Raw genomic sequence first — 20,167 nt, 5'->3', positions numbered from 1 at the left:
CCTCCTTCCTTCAATTCTTCCTTCCCTTCCTCCTTCCTTCAATTCTTCCTTTCTTCTTTTCTAACTCCTTTTCTCTTTTTTTTCCCCTTTCTTTCTTTCTTTTCTTTCTTCAAATGTGTCTGCTGAGGTATATTTCCGCTAAGTAACTACAAAGGCATAATGGAGAGCTCCTTGTTTTTATAGTGGAGGTAGTCTCATCTTGATATTTCACACATCTGGAGGTGATTCCCTCCAACAATCTGGCTGTTGGTTTGCTGGCTTGCAAACTCGTGCTAGAACATCTGCGTGACAGAGAAATGTGCAAATCTCTGTGAGTCACTGCTGTCGACCTCGACCCATCTGTAAAGCATCCTGTCCTCCAGTTGTTCGACATCAGGTGAGCTACTCTAGTCAGGCATCCAGCTGAGATTAAGGGAAATTCTACAGCCCAATTATGAAGCATCTTTTTTTCCTCCTCTTTTATCTGTGCTCTGACTCATCTGTCAGTGGGACTCTTTCTGTTCATGCTATTGGACAACAACGGCATTAAGTGCTCATAAAGCCGCCAGCAGCCTTAGTCAATGGTGGGTTTGAATCAAGAAAAAAAAAATAGAGAGAGGGCAGATGTTACAGAGACAGGAGACAGGATATTGTATGGATTTGGTCATTCCTTTAAAGTTCTCAAAATATCACCGAAAGATCTCACAAACTCTAGGCAGCCAAAGGGATTAAGTGTATACTGGCAACTTCCCAAATCGCTTCTGAGTCATCATCATCCCATGTTTCTTCCCTCATCTTAAACATTTTGTAAATCTATTGATAAGGACTGCAATAGGCTAAATTCTATCCATTACAGACTAAACTTTCTAAAGCTACATTCTATCTTCTGTTGGCATTTTGGATATTATGTGTACATCGGTTATCTCATTGACTAAAATGTAAGCCCTTTGTGGACAGGGTACCGATTTCTTCTCTCAATGCTAAAGGGAGGTTTGAGGATCCATTTCATAGACTCATTAAAAAGCAGTGATTTACATCTGTGCTTTTTTAATTCAGCTTAGGGGAAAAATGCTAGATTTAGGATCAGAAAACCCACATTCAAGCCCCATCCTTGTTACTGCTATAGGAGAAGTCACTTAGCATTCATTTGCAGATCTTAGTTTCTTTACCTGTAAAATGAGGCACTTGAAAGAAACTCTAAGATCTACCCTCTAAACAGGGGTCCTCAAACTACAGCCCGCAGGCCAGATGTGGCAGCTGAGGACGTTTATCCCCCTCACCCAGGGCTATGAAGTTTCTTTATTTAAAGGCCCACAAAACAAAATTTTTGTTTTTACTATAGTCCAGCCCTCCAACAGTCTGAGGGACAGTGAACTGGCCCCTTATTAAAAAGTTTGAGGGCCCCTGACTTAGTAAGATCGTATCATCTATTCCATACTTTTACTTATCTCATACAAAACATATTTTCTTCAAATAATTTCAAAAATGAAGAAGACTGCCAAGTATATTCCATCAGGACCTGAATCTCTTAAATAGGTAACCCAATGAATCAGTTACATACACTAAAAGATAGTCTTACAAAATCACTTTCAACCAGGGGATGAAGGTTTGGGTTTTTCTTTCCAGTCTCACATCATAAACAGACTATATTGTTGGCAGTAGCAGGGATTGATGTAAAAATCTCTCCCTTGAAAAATAAAACATTTTGCTATAGAATCAAGAAAACTTGATTGTAATACAGTGACTCTGGAGTCAGAAGCTCTTGATATGAATCCAAGCTCTATAATTTCCATATTTAAGTCTGGACAAGTCACCCTACTTTGCAGTTTTTACATCTGAAATTCAGCATGATGATAGCTGTGATACACAGATAGTAGAAATGCTACAAAGCTCCAGTGAGATCGTGTATCTGAAATGCTTTGCAAATCATAAAACTAAATAAATGTCAGCTAATTATATATCATAAGCACTGTTTTAATTAATATGATTGTGTTTATCATAATAATTATTATTTTTATGAAAATCTGCATTGAGTTTGGGATGGAAAAAGATCTGATGTCTGAAATCCCACGCTCCTCTTTTTTGAGAGGTCTTCAAATATTGAGATTGATTAGAGAGACAAAGAGAGACAGAGAGAGAATTTTAGAAGAGTATAAGCTTTTCAAAGGCAGTCTACATTATTCTTTATTTATCTTTGTTTCCCCAGCATCTAGGATATGGGCTGGAACATAAGATGTGAGACAGGTATGGTTTTAGAGTGACAATAAAAAAGAATGATCTAAGGAGGTCAACAAAGTATCACTGAGCAAGAGGAAAGGCAAATGTAAAAATCTATCATTCGTTGTTGGAAAAGTAAAGAGATTTGTTCCCAGAAGATTGGCCACAAAGTAATGATGAAAATGATAATTTCAGTGATGACTGGATGCAGCACTTCATAAAGGTTCTTACTGTACTAAGAGCTTAGAGACATCAAGTCCAAGTTTGTAACCCTTCCATTTCCACCCTTCTCTCCCAGTTCATCCCACTGGGACAAGGAGAACAAAGCCAATCCCAGGGCCCCATGGCGACTGTTCAACTTCTTAGGGAGACCTCTTACATTTCCCTGAACCTTCTCATCTACATTTTAATAATGGCTAACATTTGTGTAGCACCCATTGTGGACCAGGCTCAATGCTAAGTGTTGTACAATTATTATCTTCATACGGCCATAGTAACAAGCATGGGAAATAGGTGCTATTATTATCCTCACTATACATATGAGGGAAAGTGAGTCAAACAGAGGTTGTGCCTTGCTCAGGGTCACCCAGCTAGTAAGGGTCTGAGACTGGATTTTTGAGTCTTCTTGACTGCAGGCCCAAGCACGGAGATGCACTACTAGCTAAACAACTCCACTATCTTACAATGATTCTCATTATGACCATCACCATTGCCCTCATCCAGACACGCTTTGGATTATTAATTCCCTTCAGTTAGAGAACATTTGATTAGATTTTGAAAACATCAGCCCTAATTATTTTTTGGGAGGACAGGGAGGGCAGCCTTGAGATTTTGAAGATTTAGAAAGAATTGAACTTTTTCCACACCAAGGCAGATAAACAACTATTCTGCAACTTGTAGTTTTAGAATAGCCTCTGTAGCAAGAGGGAAGGGACTTACCCAGAATCCCACAGTCAAAATTCAAGATTTTCCTGACTCAGAAGCTAGCTTTTTATCCAATACATCATGAGGTCTTTCATTACATTAGTGCAATTACTGATTTTGCAGACTACAGTGTAAGAATGGGACTGTTAAAAGGATAATGCAGCTCATGGATTAAGAGCAATTAGGTTAAATTATCGCTGGACAGAGCTTTGTAAACCTTAAAACACTCAATCAAGGGTTCTTAACCTGTAGGTCAGGGATTTGTTTTATTTTTATTTAAAGCTTTTCATTATAATATTTCAATATAATTACCCTATTTTATTTTATGTATTTTAAAATATTGTTCTGAGAAGTCCACAGGCTTCACATAATCAGACTGTTAAAGAGCCAAAAAATTAAGAAGTCCGGTAATAAAGCATAGCAGGATGGTTCAGTCAATATAGTACTTCAGACACTAGTTGTGAGACTTTTGGCAAGTTCCTTAACCCTGCTTGCCTCAGTTTCCTCATCAAGAAAATGAGGTGAAGAAAAAAAATGGCAAACTACTCTAGTATCTTTGCCAAGAACACTACAAATGGGGAAACAGAGTCAGACATAATTTAGAACAACAATTTGTATTAATATTATTATTAATGGCATGCTAATATTAATGCAAGGTAGCTCCAGATATAATTCTGTCTGAAGACTGTGGAATGCATAATTCTCTTTTAAATTCTCTATGAGATCAAGGGTAAAGAATACATACAACAACAAAAAAGTCAGGAAACAAAAATCAGTTTAATCAAATAGCAAAATGAATGCGTGTTCCTGGTTTTTATACCCATAAAATTGGCATTTTAAATAAGGCCATGGGACTTAACGAAAATTTAATGATTTCCTTCTATCAAATAAAAACACTTATCAAGGCTGGAAATGGCAGGAGGAGACTTATTTTGCTTTAGTATCTCCTTTGAAGTGCCGGGGATTAACTTCAGCTTAAGTGTTCACATATTTTACTTCCCCCTATATTTTTCTTTCCCATATTTTCTTACTTCACGGTCACAATAATCTATTGTTTTTTCATTCATTTTTCTAAAAAACTTTGTGGGAGATTAACTGCCTAGAAAGGAAAGTAGAAGTAAGGCCTCCTGATCTCCCTCTTCCCTCCTCAGCCTTTGAGTGAGGAAAAGAGCTTTGGAACTCTCCATGGAAGTTACAGATTACTTGGCTGCCATGGTTATTTATTCTCTTCTCCAAACAGAGCATTTCATCACATCTGATGAGAAAGTTTCATTATTGTCTCAAAGACATAAATGATCAATTAAGTCAATAGGGAAAGGGCTTCCCGTGGAGACTTGGGAAGACATTGGGGCTGGGTGGTTTTCCTCAAGACTCATCAAATAGCTACCATCATCCGTCTAAATTGGGGCAATCAGGTGGCTGCCTGTGTCCTTCCTGGCAAGGTCAAAGTTGCTTTTATAAACAAATAAACGCAAAAAGCTTGGGTTCCCAAAACAAGGCTACCTTTCTAGCCAAGGCACAAGGAAATGCTTCGGCCCTCAGGGTGGGAAGGATCAGATTTGAAAATGGTAATTAAAGGACCTAGCTTGGAGGGCAGCTATCACAGAGCTGGGAGGGAATTCAGTTTGACAGCAGCAACTTCCACTTTCCAGAATGAGAGCCCAGTTCAGGTTTCTCCATAGCCAATTTTCAGAACTCAAAGAGGTATTTTTCCATCTATGGCTGGAAAGCTTGTCATCATCTGCAAATCAAAGAGCAACTTATGACCACGAACTAGGGGCAAGCATTAGATCCTCAAAAAAGATAAGGTCACAGCAGTCCAACCTCCTCACTTTTCAGGTGAGTAAAGGTGAAGTAATTTACCCTAGGATAAGGCCACTGGGACACTGGCTCAGAGTATTTGAAGGTTAATAATATCTATATACCTTTATTATCATGGAGTCTCTGGGCTTAGCATCCAGTTAGAAAGACTAGTTAAACTGGGAAACTAGTATCTAGATGAACTCTTCCCCTTTCTGAGCAGAGAAATCTCTGACCTTACTACTCAAGAGAATGTATCTTTAAAAGTCAATTTGTGGCTACTTTTTGGGGTTTCCTGTCTTAAACTTATTTTGTGAAGCTTGTCCAGAGCATGGAAAAATCAATATTATGCCTTTGGTGACTTGTCCAGAGTCACACTTATGAACTGTATCAGAGCCAGGACTCTTTATCCAGGTTTCTCTAATTCTAATTTCAGCACATTTGGCCATTTACTTATTTATTCCTTATCCTGCAGCACTGAGACCACACACCACTTGGTATGTCTTAGCTCATCAGCAGGCCCAAAGAAATGTCCCCCCCAAAGAAGTAACATCAAGAGCTGGAGGGAATGTACCGCAAGAAAAGAGGAAGGGTTGGGAAGGAGTTGGAGCAATTACTCATTCTATTTCAAGAGTCATGGGAAAATCAGTTCTTTGTTATACTAGTTACATTTTCTTATGTTCATCCTCCGGATGAAATGGAAATACCAGTCTCCTGCTATCCACTTGGGATATCAGCAGAAGGGACAATGATAAGACAAACAAAATTTCCCATCAATATTGTTAATTTTTGTGCAAAGATAATAGACTGGCTTGTCATTTCATTCTCCAGTTTTTTTTTACAGATGGAGAAACTGAGGATCACAAGGTCATACAACTAATAAGTGACTTAAGGCCAGATTTGAACTCATGAAGATGCTTTAGCCCTGGTGCTCTGTGCTCTATGGTGTCACCTTAGCTGCCACCCATAAGGGATGAATAACTAGGTGCTAAAAAGAAATGAGCCAAGGAACAGAGATGGAGAGAGGAAGAAGCAGCATTGGGAGGGAAAACAAGGAAAGGATGAATTTTTTTCTTGAATGGTTAACAACTGGAGAATGGCTGAATAAGTTATGGTATATGAATGTAATGTAATATTATTGTTCCATAAGAAATGATGAGCAGTCTGATTTCAGAAAAGCCTAAAAAGACTTACATGGACTGAGGCTGAGTGAAGTGAGCAGAACCAGAAAAAACATTGTACACAGTAACAGCAAGATTGCATGATGACAGGATGTTCAAGCATGAAAGATTTAAATCTTCTCAGCAATACAATGATCCAAGACAATTCCAATAGACTTGGGACAGGAGATGCCATCAGCATCAAGAGAAAGAACTACAGAAACTGAATACAGATCAAAGCATATCATTTTCCCATTTTTTGTTTTGTTTTGTTTCTCGTGTTTATTCCTTTTTGTTGTGTTTCTCTTTCACAACATGGCCCACGTGGAAATGTGTTTAAAATCATTGCACATGTATAACATATCAGATTGTTTGCTGCCTTGGGGAGGGAGAATATAAGGGAAGGAGGGAGAAAAATTGGAACTCAAAATGTTTTTAAAAATTAATTTCTTTATCTTTATATGTATTTGGAAAAAATAAAATAGTAAATGATTTTTTAAATGGATCCCCCCAAGGATAAAAGAGACACTCCAACTCCTTACAAATAGGATCAGCCTAAAAACCAAATCAAGGAACATTTGCTCATTTATCTGCATGTTGGAGTCCTTAGTGCATACCCCATTCACAAACCTTTATTAAGGAACTATGATTTTCAACCGAATTGGTTCCAGGCACTAATAAAGGTATAAATGGTTTCTTTTTCCTCAAAGTCAACACCCATGGGTGAGTTCCATTCGAAGCTTCCTTTTTGGGGGAAATCACTGGCCCAGGCTCAGTCTACTTCTATTTCCAAGGAGTTTGCCACCATTACTCAACTGCCCTCTGACCTTGAATTAGTGCTTAGGGCTTCTAAAGCTCCCCCATCTCTTCGCCATGCCGACTTCAGTATCCCTCTGGGGAGATCCTTTCAAGATCTCCATTTGAGGGATGATAAGATGAGCTGTGCTCCATTCCCTTCCTGAGTTTCTGGGTTTATGAGCCCTGACACCATGCTCAGGGACATCCCCCCGGCCATGTCCAACACCTCCCTTTTCCCATTCCTCCTCCCCTTTACATGTTGCCATCCACCATTAAAATGCATACTTCTTAAGGGCAGGGACCAAAATTCCTTTTTGCTTATATTTATATCCCTATACATGCTTGACAAATGTCAAACTTTTAAAAACCGCTAGTTGTTCCTGAATATCTTTCTCTATTCTCACTGCCACTAAAACGGGTTCAAGATCCAAAGTCTGGGGCTCATTTTCCCAGCTACAGGTATTGACAGAGTCAAAGACTTGGGACCAGTAAAAAATTATTGCAAACTCTTCATTTGCCCTGGAGAGCCATCCCCTCCCTTGTTTATGAGCTAATGGCAGTAGAGAAGCACGCTTCTTTTAATAAGGGAAGGAGCTATCCATCTGCTAGCCACTTCTCTGGGTCCACGGAGGCATGTTCTCATGAGAAAAGAGTCCTTGAATCCCAGGGCCTGGTCTCACCATAATAGAAGGAGACGAAGTAGAATTTTAGCTCAGCTGAAACTTGACACCCACCCAAGATTCCATCCCACGATTTAGCTCTTCGGCGTTGGCCCCTGGCCAGCTACAGGAATGCATGAGATACTTATCATGAAGTAATTTCTGAGAAAACCATATGAGCAACAAAATGAGGTAAGAGAAAGAAAGATCAAAACGCAAAGAGGTAAGCCACAGACTTCAGGTTCCATTTCCTCAAAGAACCTCCCTTCTTGCTGTGCCGAGCTTTTGAAAAGAATAAAAAGAATGGATGAGTGGGCAAGGAGAGTCTGCGACCGCGAGTGGCCACTTGGGGTTGGCGGGCTCATCAGGGGAAAGGAGAAGGTTGAAATGCAGTTGAGAAGTGAAACTTGTCACCATTCCTTCCACCTTGTGATGGAGAAACAAGGAACCTGAGCAAGATCAGATGAGATAATGCATGTAAAGAGTGTGGCAAATCTCAAGGTGAGGTAAAAATGGGAGTGAGCATTATGATTACACTTTAGGTTAACCACTCATAGTATTAACTATACTCCGGTGTTTGTCATTTTTTCACATAATTAAGTTAGAAAAGCTATGCTGCTTTTTGTTAATCACTGAGTATTTCGGATAGAGAGTGACTAGCATTGCCAATTTGTTCGATTTCACAACTTCCATGGAAATCTGGAGCTCTTGGGTTATTCAATTATATGTTTACTTTCTCCATATTTGAAACCACGAAGGTTTTCAGAACAAGATAACATTGCAAATAGCCTCGTTCCAATTTGCTTGAAATTGTATTGAGTGGGAAAATCTTCAGGGTTATTAGATCATAAATTCTTAGCTGGAAGCCATCTGGCTCGGCTCTCTCATTGGACAGATGTGATGTGTCCAGGGTCTCCTGGAGACTTGGAACTGTAGCTCGGGTTCCGTGACTGCAAGTTCGATATCCTTACTGGTACTACATGTGGCAAAATATATCGGCAAAAGCGTTCAGGAGTCATGGGTATATTAATGAAGAGAATGCCTTTCTTGACACAATTAACTAGAATCAAAGAACTTCACCATCAATGAGAGAAGCTCTTCCAAGAATCACAGAACTTCAGGGCTGGGATGTCTAGTCCAATCCAACCTAATAACATTTACTAAGCGCCTCCTAAGTGCCCGGGACAGAGCTGAGCACTGGGGTTACAATTATTTATAAAAAGAGAACCTCTCTTCTCAAGGAGCTACAATCCAATGGAAGGAGGAAACACACAGAGACAAGAAAGCATGAGGGAAGGGGAATTTCCAGAAAGTATTTTGTTCCTTGGAATTGAAACCAGGAGATGCAGAATAAAGTGAGCCCCAAAGTCCAGTTTCTACTCTTCACAAAGAAAGACAACGGGAGGAATTTGATCCTCACTCACTCTCCAGCCCTCCAATCAATGGGGAAGAGGAGGCGGTGGGAGTTCCTGTCAGTCAAGGTTTGCGTGAGGAGCTAATGAGAGGTGATGAGCTTAACCTGGGAAGGGCATCCTCTTCTTGGAGTGGAAACCGGGCAGAGACACAGATGCAGAACAGAGTGAGATGTGCAGAGAACGCCAAAATTCTTCGAGTTTGTGTGAGTGTGTGTGTGTATACACAAGTGTGCTCCTGCAGACGAACGGGAAGAATTGTGATTCTCCCCCCAAGCTGATGAACAATAATACGCAAAATATTTTCATTAAAGACACTCCCAAATATTTTCACTGTCAATTCTTTCAAGCTGACAGACTAAAGGCAGCTAGTCTCTTCTCCGCCCTAGGCATCTGCTGCCATTTTACTGTCTGATCTCATGGAGATCTTGGACTCTTCTCAGTTCATTTCCTCCCTTTCTGTTTCCTGGTATAGCCTCTTGATTCATCAGCATAGCCAGCAAAGAAGCAAATTCGTAATGCACCTGTGGCTTCAAGTCCCAGAAGGCTTGGGGGCATTGAGGGGGACTTGCCCAGAGTCACACTACCAGCATGAGTCTGAGGCAGGACTCAAGACCATCAGCCCCCAGGAGGGGACTCAGAAGGTCCAGGAAGGCAGAAGGCATGGGCTCTAATCCGAGGTTTACTGTCCAAGTGACCTTGAGCAAGTTACATAATCCTGGGGCCTCAGTTTCCTTCTGCATAAAAAAAATTTAGTCAAATGGCCTCAGAGGTCCCTCATAGAAGCCTGTGAGCCAAAGAATTTTCTCAACCAGCATAATTTATAGCAAACTCTTTTTTTAAGGATAATACAGTTATTTCCATATGTTTTTATGATTCTGCTTGACCTTCACATAAGAGGTATTCACACAAGTTTCAGCATCAAGTACGTCAGTACAGAATTTAACCAATAAGCCAATGACCGGGCACTGGGCTGGGGAGAGGAGGAGTGGGCATGGAGATCAATGGATGCTGCTGTTCCATCCCGAGTCCCAGGGCTGGGGGCCTGCTCCCGTCATGGGAGCAACAAGAGAGCCTACGCTATCCATCTGAATTTAGACAACCCAGCCCTAGAGCTTTCAAGGGGCACGTGATGCAAAAAGTGAACTCACCTGAATAAATGACACAAAGATAGGTGACCGGGGGAACAACGAGCAGCAGGATATTTGGGGGAAAGAATGCTAGTTGGGGCCTGAGGTCTGAGTTTCAATCCTACGTATGGGCCTTGGGACACTTTTCCTTCTTTCTATAATGGCCGAGATATGAGAGAATCCTGGGTCCAGAGCTAGAAGAGGCCTTAAAGGAGCAAATGCAGATCCAGAGAAAGAAAGAGCCTTGTGCTCCTGATTCATGAGCAGAGCGGTACCTAACCTCCGGGCCTGGGGCAACAAGGGCCCCCTCAGTGGCCCTCTCCTGGTCTAGAGGCAACATCTAACTCTGGGATGGAGACTGGGAGGTAAATGTGAAGATACCTGACCGATATTGCACACAAGTACCTGAGAAATATTGTGAAAGCAGATGCACAATGGGATCGATGTGTTGGTATATTACACGCCTATGCATAGATATAAAAATAGTGACTCACGTTATCAATGTATCGGTGTCTTACATGCATGACCTTGCATTACACACCTATGCATGTGCACAGATATAAAAGTAGCCGCCCCCATTTCGCCCATGTGCACGGATGTAAAAGCAGCGATTCACATCCCCAATCACGAGGCATTCATATCACTAGTCCATTAGTACAGATGTGTTAAACATGTGAGGATATACGTAAACATGGCGATTCCCATTGGTATATTATAGACATCTGCTTAGACAGGTACACATGGACCTATACAGATATTTATATACTTATCTCAAAATATAAAAGGTCAAATGAGACAAATTTGTCAAGTCCTCTGAAAACAAAGTGTTAGACCAATGCCAGTTATTATTGTTGTTGTTGCCCTAGCTTGGGCGGATTTGCCAAAAAGTAAGAAAAGAGGAACAAATAGACATCACTCATTCTTTTACCTTGGAATATAGGAAGTTATATGTTAATGTGTGTGTATAAACATGTACATGAATATATACAAAATGCATGTGTCTACACATGTCCACAGGCACCCTAGAATTCATCGTGTGTATATTATAAATGTGTGGGTACATATGTGCATCATATATGTGTGCATGTATACATATATGTGTTCGCCGACTCTACATACATGATGCATGTTATGTGTGTGATTATGTATGTATGTGCACATGCATATTTATACCCTCATATTCACATACAAGAGGGACTCCAAAGGTAGTTCAGAATAATTTTTTCAAGCCATCTCAAATCTTGTGAATTTCCCATCCAAGACACACTCAGATTTTCTCGGGCTACATCTAGTCAATCACCTTTCTGCTTTTGCCATCATTCTTAACAGCTTTTTTTTTTTCTTATCCTCTTCTTCCTTCAAAAAAAATCCTATAAAGAATCCAGAGGCAGTGAAGGCAAACATTTGATGAATGCTTCCTCATGTGCCTGAGTCCCCAGTTTGTCATTGTGTTTCTTCAAGACTATGGACTTGCATTTCCCAATTGATAAATGGTCAAAAGACAGGAACAGATAATTTTCAGGGGAAGAAATGCAAGTCATCTCTAGTCATATGAAAAATTCTCTAAATCATCATTGATTAGAGAAATAACACAATTCTGAGGCCCTACTTCACACTTCTCAGATTGGCTAAGATGACAGAAAAAAGATAACGATGAATGTTGGAGGGGATGAGGGTAAACTGGCACACTAATGCATTGTTGATAGAGTCGGGAAATGATCCAACTATTCTGGAGAGCAAATTGGAACCATACCCAAAAGGCTACAAAATTCTGTATTCCCTTTGATCCAGCAGTCTCACTACTGGGTTATATCCCAAAGAGATCATAAAAGAGGGAGAAGGACCCACAATTGCAAAAATATTTGTGGTAGCCTTTTTTTGTCATGGCAAGGAACTGAAAATTGAGTGAATTCTCACCAAATGCGTAATGTCTGAATAGCTTATGGTATATAACTGCAATAGAACATTATTGTTCTGTAAGAAATGATGAGCAGGCTGATTTCGGAAAAGCCTAGAGAGACTTACATGAACTGAAACTGAGTGAAATGAGAAGAACCGGATCATTGTACACAGCAATAACCAGATTATGGGATGATCAATTGAGATGGATTTGGCTCTTTTCAACAATGAGGTGATTCAAAGTAATTATAGTAGACTTGAGATGAAAAGTGTCATCCAAGAAAGAGAGGTATGGAGATTGAATGTGGACCAAAACATAGTATTTTCACCTTTGTTAGTTGATTTTCTTTCTTGTGTGTTTTTTTCCTCTTTTGATCTGATTTTTCTTGTATATCATAACAAATACAAAAATATGTTTTAAAGATATAAAGTTGCTTGTGGTATTGGGGAGGGAGAGGGAAGAGAGGGAGGGAGAACCATCTGGAACACAAAACTTATAGAAATGAATGTTGAAATGAGGTGATTTAGGCCCATTCCAATAGACTTGCGATGGAGAGAGCCATCCAACACTATGGGAATTGAATATGGATCACAATATAGTTTTTTCACCTTTTTTGCTGTTGTTCGCTTGCTTTTTTTCTATATCATTTTTCCCTTTTGATCTGATTTTTCTTGTGCAGCATGATAAATATGGAAATATATTTAGAAAAATTGCATATATTTAACTTATATCAAATTACTTGCTGTCTAAGTAAGGGAGAGGGAAGGAAGGAAGGAAGAAAAAATTGGAACCCAAGTTTTTGCAAGGATGAATGTTGAAAGGTATCTGCATGTATTTTGAAAAATAGAAAACTATTAAATTTAAGAAACAAAAGAAAGAAAAAAATGAATCTTTCCATGTATTTGAAAAACAAAATAATATCAAAAATGAAAAAAAGAATATCGAGATATTCGTTGATAGCTTTGATACTTTGATAGTTCACTTCAATGTTAGGATGGCCTGGATTCAAAAGCTGCCAGCTGTGGGACCACTTAACCTCCCTAAAGGTTTGCTTCCTCAGCTAAGAGATATCCATGCTAGTCCCATCTGCCTCACAGGGTACTTTGAGATGCAAGTGAAATAACGACCAGAAAGAGCTTTGGAAATCTTCAGCTGCAAGAAAGGTCAATTCTTATACTATGATACTAAATTTCATATACATTTAAAAATGATCAAAGTGTTTTTAAAAGGAAAATTTCCCAATCACGAGGCATTCATACCAACTAGGGTGGACCATAAGGCAGTCAAGAAAATGGGTTACAACTTGTGATTTAGTGAAGCAAAACCTGGTAGCAGAGGGAGGAAAGATCTGAGTGAGAATCCTGTGAGATATTTTAGTAGTTGAGTGTCCTGTACATACATACACATACATATTACATACATACATGAACACATACACCACTTTTAGAAAAGGGAGATATATAGTGTATATGTGTAAACACATACACATCTTCTCTATAATTCAGACTCATCTGTAAAATGGGGATAATAACAGTATCTACTTCCCAAGATTATTCAGGGGAAATAAAACATGTAAAAGTACTCTGAAAATTTATAGGACTAACGAAGCATTATTGTTGTTGCTATGTTGTGGTCTCAAGGTGATCATTTGCCAACTACTCAAGGAAGAAGGAAAAGAAGTTATTTGCTTCTTTGATGACACTGGAACACACTGGAACAAAGCAGGGGTAACAATGTTTTCCATAATAAAACATTCCTGTGTTCTTTTCTCCTTTTAATGGCAGGTGAAGTCTTTTCCCAATACAGAGGTTCCCCAGTGTTGCATGCGCCATCTTGATTACACATCTGGAATCCATCCTTAGAGCAAAGCCAGCAGAGCCCCGCCAGTGTCCTCCAAACACCAGAGCTGAGAGGGGTTAACGTACAATGGTCTGCTTGGAACTTTGAAGTTCTCTGCTCTTCGTTTTGCTTAATTAAGACAAGATTTAATAACCCAACCACTGGACAAACTCCGTACTGAGAGCCCGGGTTTGTTTCCAATTTTGGGCCAATTCTCTGCAGATTCCAAGGAATCAGCACCACATGGGTGAGCTCCCTGATAAGATTTGCTTTCTCCTGTCGTGTCCTAGAGGGAGGCTGCTTTTCATCTTGCCTCCATCCACAGGGTTGCGGTGAGCATCTGCCTGTCAGAAACTCAGGAGGGATTCAGAAGGAAAAGATGCACTGAACAGTTCTGATATTAATAATGTGACTCGACACAGAACAGTGGCATCTGGAGGTTATGGGGCATGATTCAGTCCAAAAGAAGATTTTTTAAAAGTGTGGGAGGAAGATTTGTATTAGCCAGAGGCTGTGTGGGATTTTCAAAGGAAGAGAAGAATTTATTGACACGTTGACAATCTTAATTCTAATCACCTTTTTTCTCCAGAAATTTAGGAGGGTACACCTGGTTTCAGAAAATGGAACTAGAAGAAAAAGAGGAGCTCCATCCAACTCAATATTTATTTTTAAGCCTCTGATTTATAAGCTCCATTATTACTGGTAAATGCAAATGTCCTTGAATCAACCTCCAATCTGAATGTCGGTGCAATCTCCCCGTTTTAGAGATGAGGTAACCAAGAATCAAGAGGTCATCTCCAACTAGTGACAATGGACAGAGTACTGGCCTGGGAATCACCAAGATCTCTGTTCTTCAGACATTTATTACTCATATGCACAACCCCGGGCAAAGCAGTCTCAGTCTATCCATAAAAATGGGAATAATGAGAGCACCCCATTCACTGGGGTGTTGTGAGGTCCAAATGAAACAACACAAATGAAGGGCTTCACAAACTTTAAAGGGATCCACAAATGTCAGCTTATATCAGAAGGACAGATTTAACCCAAGTCTTCTAGCAAATTTAATGGATTTATTCTCATTAATGTTCTTCCCAGAATCCTTTTGTTCATTCAATGAGCAAATCTTAAGGCCCTTTCCACCATATACTGGATGTCATATGAGATACAGGGAATAAAGAAACCAAGCCACACCAGGAAGCCAAATCTCAAAAAATTTTCTGTTTTCCCCTTTTGGTAAATACTTAAAACATATCCAAAATTTTATTTTAAGTAACCATTTTGTCCTGTGTGCTCGCCCTTGTGAGTAGGAATCCCAGCTTACATGGGATGAAAAGGGCTTTGAACCTGTATCTTCTGCTGGATACAGCTAGAGGAGCCCAGGGCAGCACTCGAGCCTTACTTCTAAGGAGTTTGGTCCTTGATGCTGTTGACTGGGCAGGCAGAAACATGACATCAGAATCCCGGGGCGCCGGGGACAGCGAAGATGTCTGTAGGGAATCCCAGGTGAGTGAGACACAAAACATTAGATCTCTGGTGGCTCCATGAACCAGGGAGTCTTGCCGCCTGATTAGACCTAACACCCTTCACCGTTATGCAGATGTAAAGTATAAATGCATTTGGATCAATACGTTAAGTACTCGTGCAAAATGTGATCATGGAAAACCTGGCTCCATTTGGTTGTCTCTGTAGAGAATGCAGAAAGGAGAGCTCTTGGATCTTAATTCGAACTGTAATTCGAAAGAAAAAGGCAGATCGACTGTCAAGAAGCACCTGAAGGGTCATTTTTAGAAGCCAAGCAATATCTGAGCCAAGTCAGCAGGAAACTTGCTGTTGGTCGTCATCTGTGGGCTCGGAGTTTGAGAGACAAATCTTTCCGTCTACAAATGAAAAAAGCTGAGACTCTGGGAAGAAGGACCTCAAATCCAGCAGGTAACCAGTGAAAGATCTGGGGTTAAACCCCGGGCCTCTGCTTTGAACATCAGTTTATCTTGCACCGGACCATACTGCCTCTCATTTGATTCAATTCAGCCCACGTGACTTAGGTTCCCACCAGAAAAACCGTATCTGTCCACATAGAGTTTACATTCTACATGGGAGTACGAGGAAGTAATACCACAGGAATGGGAAAGAAAATGAAAAGCAGATGTAAGGCAGATACCAAGTAATTCCAAGGACAACAAATAGTAGGACCTGATTTTGCCCAAGAAAGCTAAAGACTACTAAGAAAATTGTGTGTATGTGTGTTTGTGTTTGTGAGAGAGAGAGACACTGAGACAAGAGACAGACACACAGAGAGAGACAGAGATATGACAGAGACACAGAGACCGAGACATCTTTTACCATATATCAGTTAACTCAATGTTGTATAAACTAATTCCTCAAAACAGATGGGCTCTCTTTCTTTCTATAGTAAAGTACAGCATATTTATTCTTATGACCTAACATCCATTGTAACAATATTCTATTTTTATAAACAGTTTTACTCACATACAAAGAACATCATTTCATAATATCATGGCTAATTCACTAAAACTCAAGCAATCACAATAACCAGGAGAATGTGACCTTTTTCAATGAATCCCATTAAAGCAGGCCGAACCTACACCCATTTGGAATGCTTGTTCTTTAGAAGCTGCTAAAAAGAACCCAGCACGTTATACAAACAGTTGCTTATAAAGGTCACAGTCCTCATCCGTGGCAGCTCTATTCACTACAAAAGGGCACCGATTGCTTCCCCCAGCTACCTCTGAAACTCCAGGGCAAAATAACTTCTGTAGGCTTCCCTATGTTTTGCTTTTCCTTTTCTTCTATAAATCTGGAGTCACTGAACTACTGGATATCCTAGTCCTTTAGTCCCCTGAAGGATGTTGGGGTAGAAGGGAGGAGTCCAGTTGAGTTTTGGGGCTCCTGAATGTACAATATCCAAATGTAATGAATCACTCCTCCCTTTCTATATATTGCATCAATGTTTGGTATTTTCTATTGTTCCCTTCCTCTGAGGAAATAGGGGTGGAGATTTTCATCCTTGAATAATAGTCTGAAAAGATGTCCAAACTCATCTGAAAATTATCATCTCTGCCTAGATCTTCAAGTAGAAGCCAGAGGTGGAAGATTCTTGGGAAAGAATTCACTCTTCTTACCATTCTCCACTAGGATGCTTTTGTGTCTGAGCCTATGGTGTCCTCCCCTCTATTCCAATGGTAGCTCAGAAATTCAAGAGTGCTGCTTACTATCTGGAGGTATCAGATCCAGACAACCCTCCTCAGGCCTGCCAGAATCTCAGCAGACTTGTCTTTCCCAACCCAATTGGAATCTCAGGTAACTATCAAGACTGACATTTTTTTTTTTGAAATGTATGTCTTCTACATTTATAATGTTTTGTTTACAAATTTTTGAGCTCCCTTCCCATAATATCATTCCCTCCTCAGCTTTTATTAAGGTTAACATGCTTAAATTGTGACCTCCACTTTCAGTCCTGTGTACATATGAATATGCACCTTAATGGAATTTTTAAAAAATTAATGCCAACAATAATCAAGGCACTGATATAGATGATGAACTCACTTTGTTCATGTGGACCTGCTGCTGGTACTGTTTCTGTTTCTCCAGGAACTGCTGGTGCTGCTGCTGAATGACCAACTGGGCCAACGTGCTCTGAGGCAAAGGGGCAGACTGGGTACGGTTCAGGGGCCTGTGGCGAGGTAACTTGTGGGCACCTCGGAGGCCAGGTGATACTCTCTCCTTCGTTGCCAGGGGGGACTGAGGATGGAGAGGAACCCCACCTGCAAAGCAAAGAAATGACATCTTGCTCACATCACTGGAGACACGTCACAGAGTATAGAAACAATGGGGAGAGGTTAGGGACCCAGAGGAGGTAGGGCTGAGTCTACGGCAAATCAACTTATGCAGAATGAATTAAGAATCTACCGCCTGCTTGGGGAGTCCAAAAACAAAACAAAAAAAAAAAATTAAAAGATCCAGGCTTCAAAAAGTTTACTCTACTTGAGGGAGATCAAGCATGTCCATAAATGAATAAGGACAAAAGACTATCCACCACATGCGTTTTAGACATGTGTCATAAAAGCCTGTGCTTGTAATTCACAGGTAGGCCGAATTTATTTTTTATCCTGGAACCTCAAAGAAGGAGAATTAATGAATATTTCTACTATCAGGAAAAAGGATCTTTTCCATAGAGAATTAAGGAAGATGGCTAGTTAGCTCTAGTGAGTTACAGGAAGAAGCCCAAGCCCTAGATTGAGGTATTGGTCGAACCCCAGTTAATTACCAGCCACAAGCAGCTTCTGTTGCCTCATCTGCTCCTTCAGTAACAAGTGCTGCAGAAGCGCCTGATGGCTGCTGTTGGGTTTTCCTTCCAGAGCAGAGTGGGGATGACTCGAAGATGCCGGGATGCTTCCCGTATATTGCCCCGGCAATGTAACTCCCGGCGGCCTCAGTGCTGGGGCCTCGCACTTCTGTTTGTCTTTGATCGAAGATGAAGCCTGTGTCAAGAAATAACAAAGAGCATAATCCTCTTTCAGCCACGCAGGCCATTCGGGCTGCACATAATTAGATCCGTTTATTATGTCACCATTTCCCAAAACAATATCCTCCTCTTACCCAATGAATGAGTAAGGAAAGCTGCTAGGCGCAAGCCTGTTAAACTAACTGAATTAAGGAAAGAGAAATAAAAAACAGGATTGAAGCCACTTGAGGGAACTCTGGATTAGGTGTCAGGGCACTAAACTTGAAGGAGAGGTTAGTTTTTGATTTTTTTTCCACCAAGAGCATTCTAACATCTGGTTCAAGGAGTGAGTTCATTTCTGAAAAGGCTTTGAAACATTTATACTGTGATGGTGGAAGGTTTGCTGGGAACATAAAATTTATTCTAATGACTAAATCCAAGCAAAATTCTATATAGATCAAATTTCTAGAGAGATAAGTATCCATGCTATCAAAGTAGACAAGAGAAATTGCCTATTCACCCTCCCCCCAAGCTGAGTGATTCCAAAAATTGTTATTTTTTTCACAGAATCCACAGAGGCCCTGAGTTGGAAGATACCTCAGAATCCATCCAGAGTAACCTATGACTGGCCCAAAGTCCCTTCTGAAACATAACTGATTAATGGTTACTCTGCCTGAAAACTTCCAGAGTTTGTTGTCCTTAAAACACCCTCTATGCAAAATATCAAGTTTAATTAATTGAATTTCCTATTTTTGTTATTTGAAGACCCTCCTAAATAAATATTTTTCTTTTTCTAAAATTCTTAATTGTCCATAACAAAATCTAATTTCTCACATGGCTGCACTTCTTTGGGAGTTCTCTGAAATTTTCTCCATGCTCCAAGAAGATCATTATTGGGAAAACCTCATCATCCTGTAAGATCTCTTCACTTTTAGGATTCCCTCTGATAACCAGTCTTTGCCCCCTGGTTGGAGAAATGAAGGGCACAAACTCCATTTATGGATGGAGTTCAGCTCAGTCTTCCCTTCATTTTTTAAACAGTTGCTCTACTCTACATATGGTTGGAATGGGTCAGAGTTGAATGTCTTACTATCTCAAAGAGGACCTCTTCTTCCTCTATGGCAGATTATGCAAACTCAGAAGAACTTAATGAATTACTCTCAAGTTTCATCTATCCAATAAAGCCTCACAGATCAAACCCATTGTCATGGAGAACAAGAATGGCTCCATTCTCCTCTGCAGACCAGCTCCAATGAACACATCTTGATTTTTCAAGTCCCAGTGATTTCATTGATTTCACACATATCACAACCTTTCTATTACATATTAGGGTTGCTATGACCAAAGTGGCTTTTGGATGGGCTCTCCACAGAGACCATCATCACTCTGAAGCCTTCCCAGCCCTGTAGGACCTTTGAGAGCTTATGTGTCATTGGGATATTCATCAGGGCCTTGAGTCATGTCCGTGACTTGATGTATCATCAAAGAAAGACTCCAAGAGAGATGAGGGCTTTTTATCCACATATGGGGTTACTGCCATACGTGGCACTGTGGAGAAAACCACACTTATACCTTAGGTTAGTCAGTCAACTGGCAGGCTTCAGCCAGACTCATATAAAGTACTGTCAGAAGAGTTTTTGAGGCAATGTTTTAGTCCTTTCAGTTGGGTCCAATTCTTTGTAAAAACATTTGGGGCTTTCTTGGCAAAGGTGCCAGAACTGTTTGCCATTTCCTTCTCAAACTCATTTTGCAGATGAGGAAATTGAGAAAAACAGGGTTGAATGACTTACCCAACCAGTAAACGTCTGAGGCCAGATTTTAATTTAAGAGGATAAGTCTTGCTGACTGTAACACTGATGCTTTATCCACTGTGCTGAATCTATACTG

At 40.3% G+C, this 20,167-nt stretch overlaps 1 protein-coding gene across 7 annotated transcripts in view; it reads right to left on the bottom strand.

Annotated features, from left to right (window-relative positions):
- HDAC9 (histone deacetylase 9) overlaps positions 1 to 20,167 on the bottom strand; it is an 867,097-nt gene that overhangs the window by 353,589 nt on the left and 493,341 nt on the right. For all 7 annotated transcript variants that reach the window (XM_052000806.1, XM_052000813.1, XM_052000811.1 and 4 more), the window contains 2 exons: positions 18,104 to 18,317; positions 17,383 to 17,600 (listed from right to left, as the gene is read on the bottom strand). In XM_052000806.1, the coding sequence (XP_051856766.1) occupies positions 17,383 to 17,600; positions 18,104 to 18,317 (432 nt within the window). The remainder of the gene's footprint in view (positions 1 to 17,382; positions 17,601 to 18,103; positions 18,318 to 20,167) is intronic.

The sequence above is a fragment of the Antechinus flavipes genome, chromosome 5 (genome assembly GCF_016432865.1).
Source record: "Antechinus flavipes isolate AdamAnt ecotype Samford, QLD, Australia chromosome 5, AdamAnt_v2, whole genome shotgun sequence".
NCBI lineage: Eukaryota > Metazoa > Chordata > Mammalia > Dasyuromorphia > Dasyuridae > Antechinus > Antechinus flavipes.
Note: the sequence above shows the minus strand (reverse complement) of the source record. Positions and strands in the feature narration are given on the sequence as shown.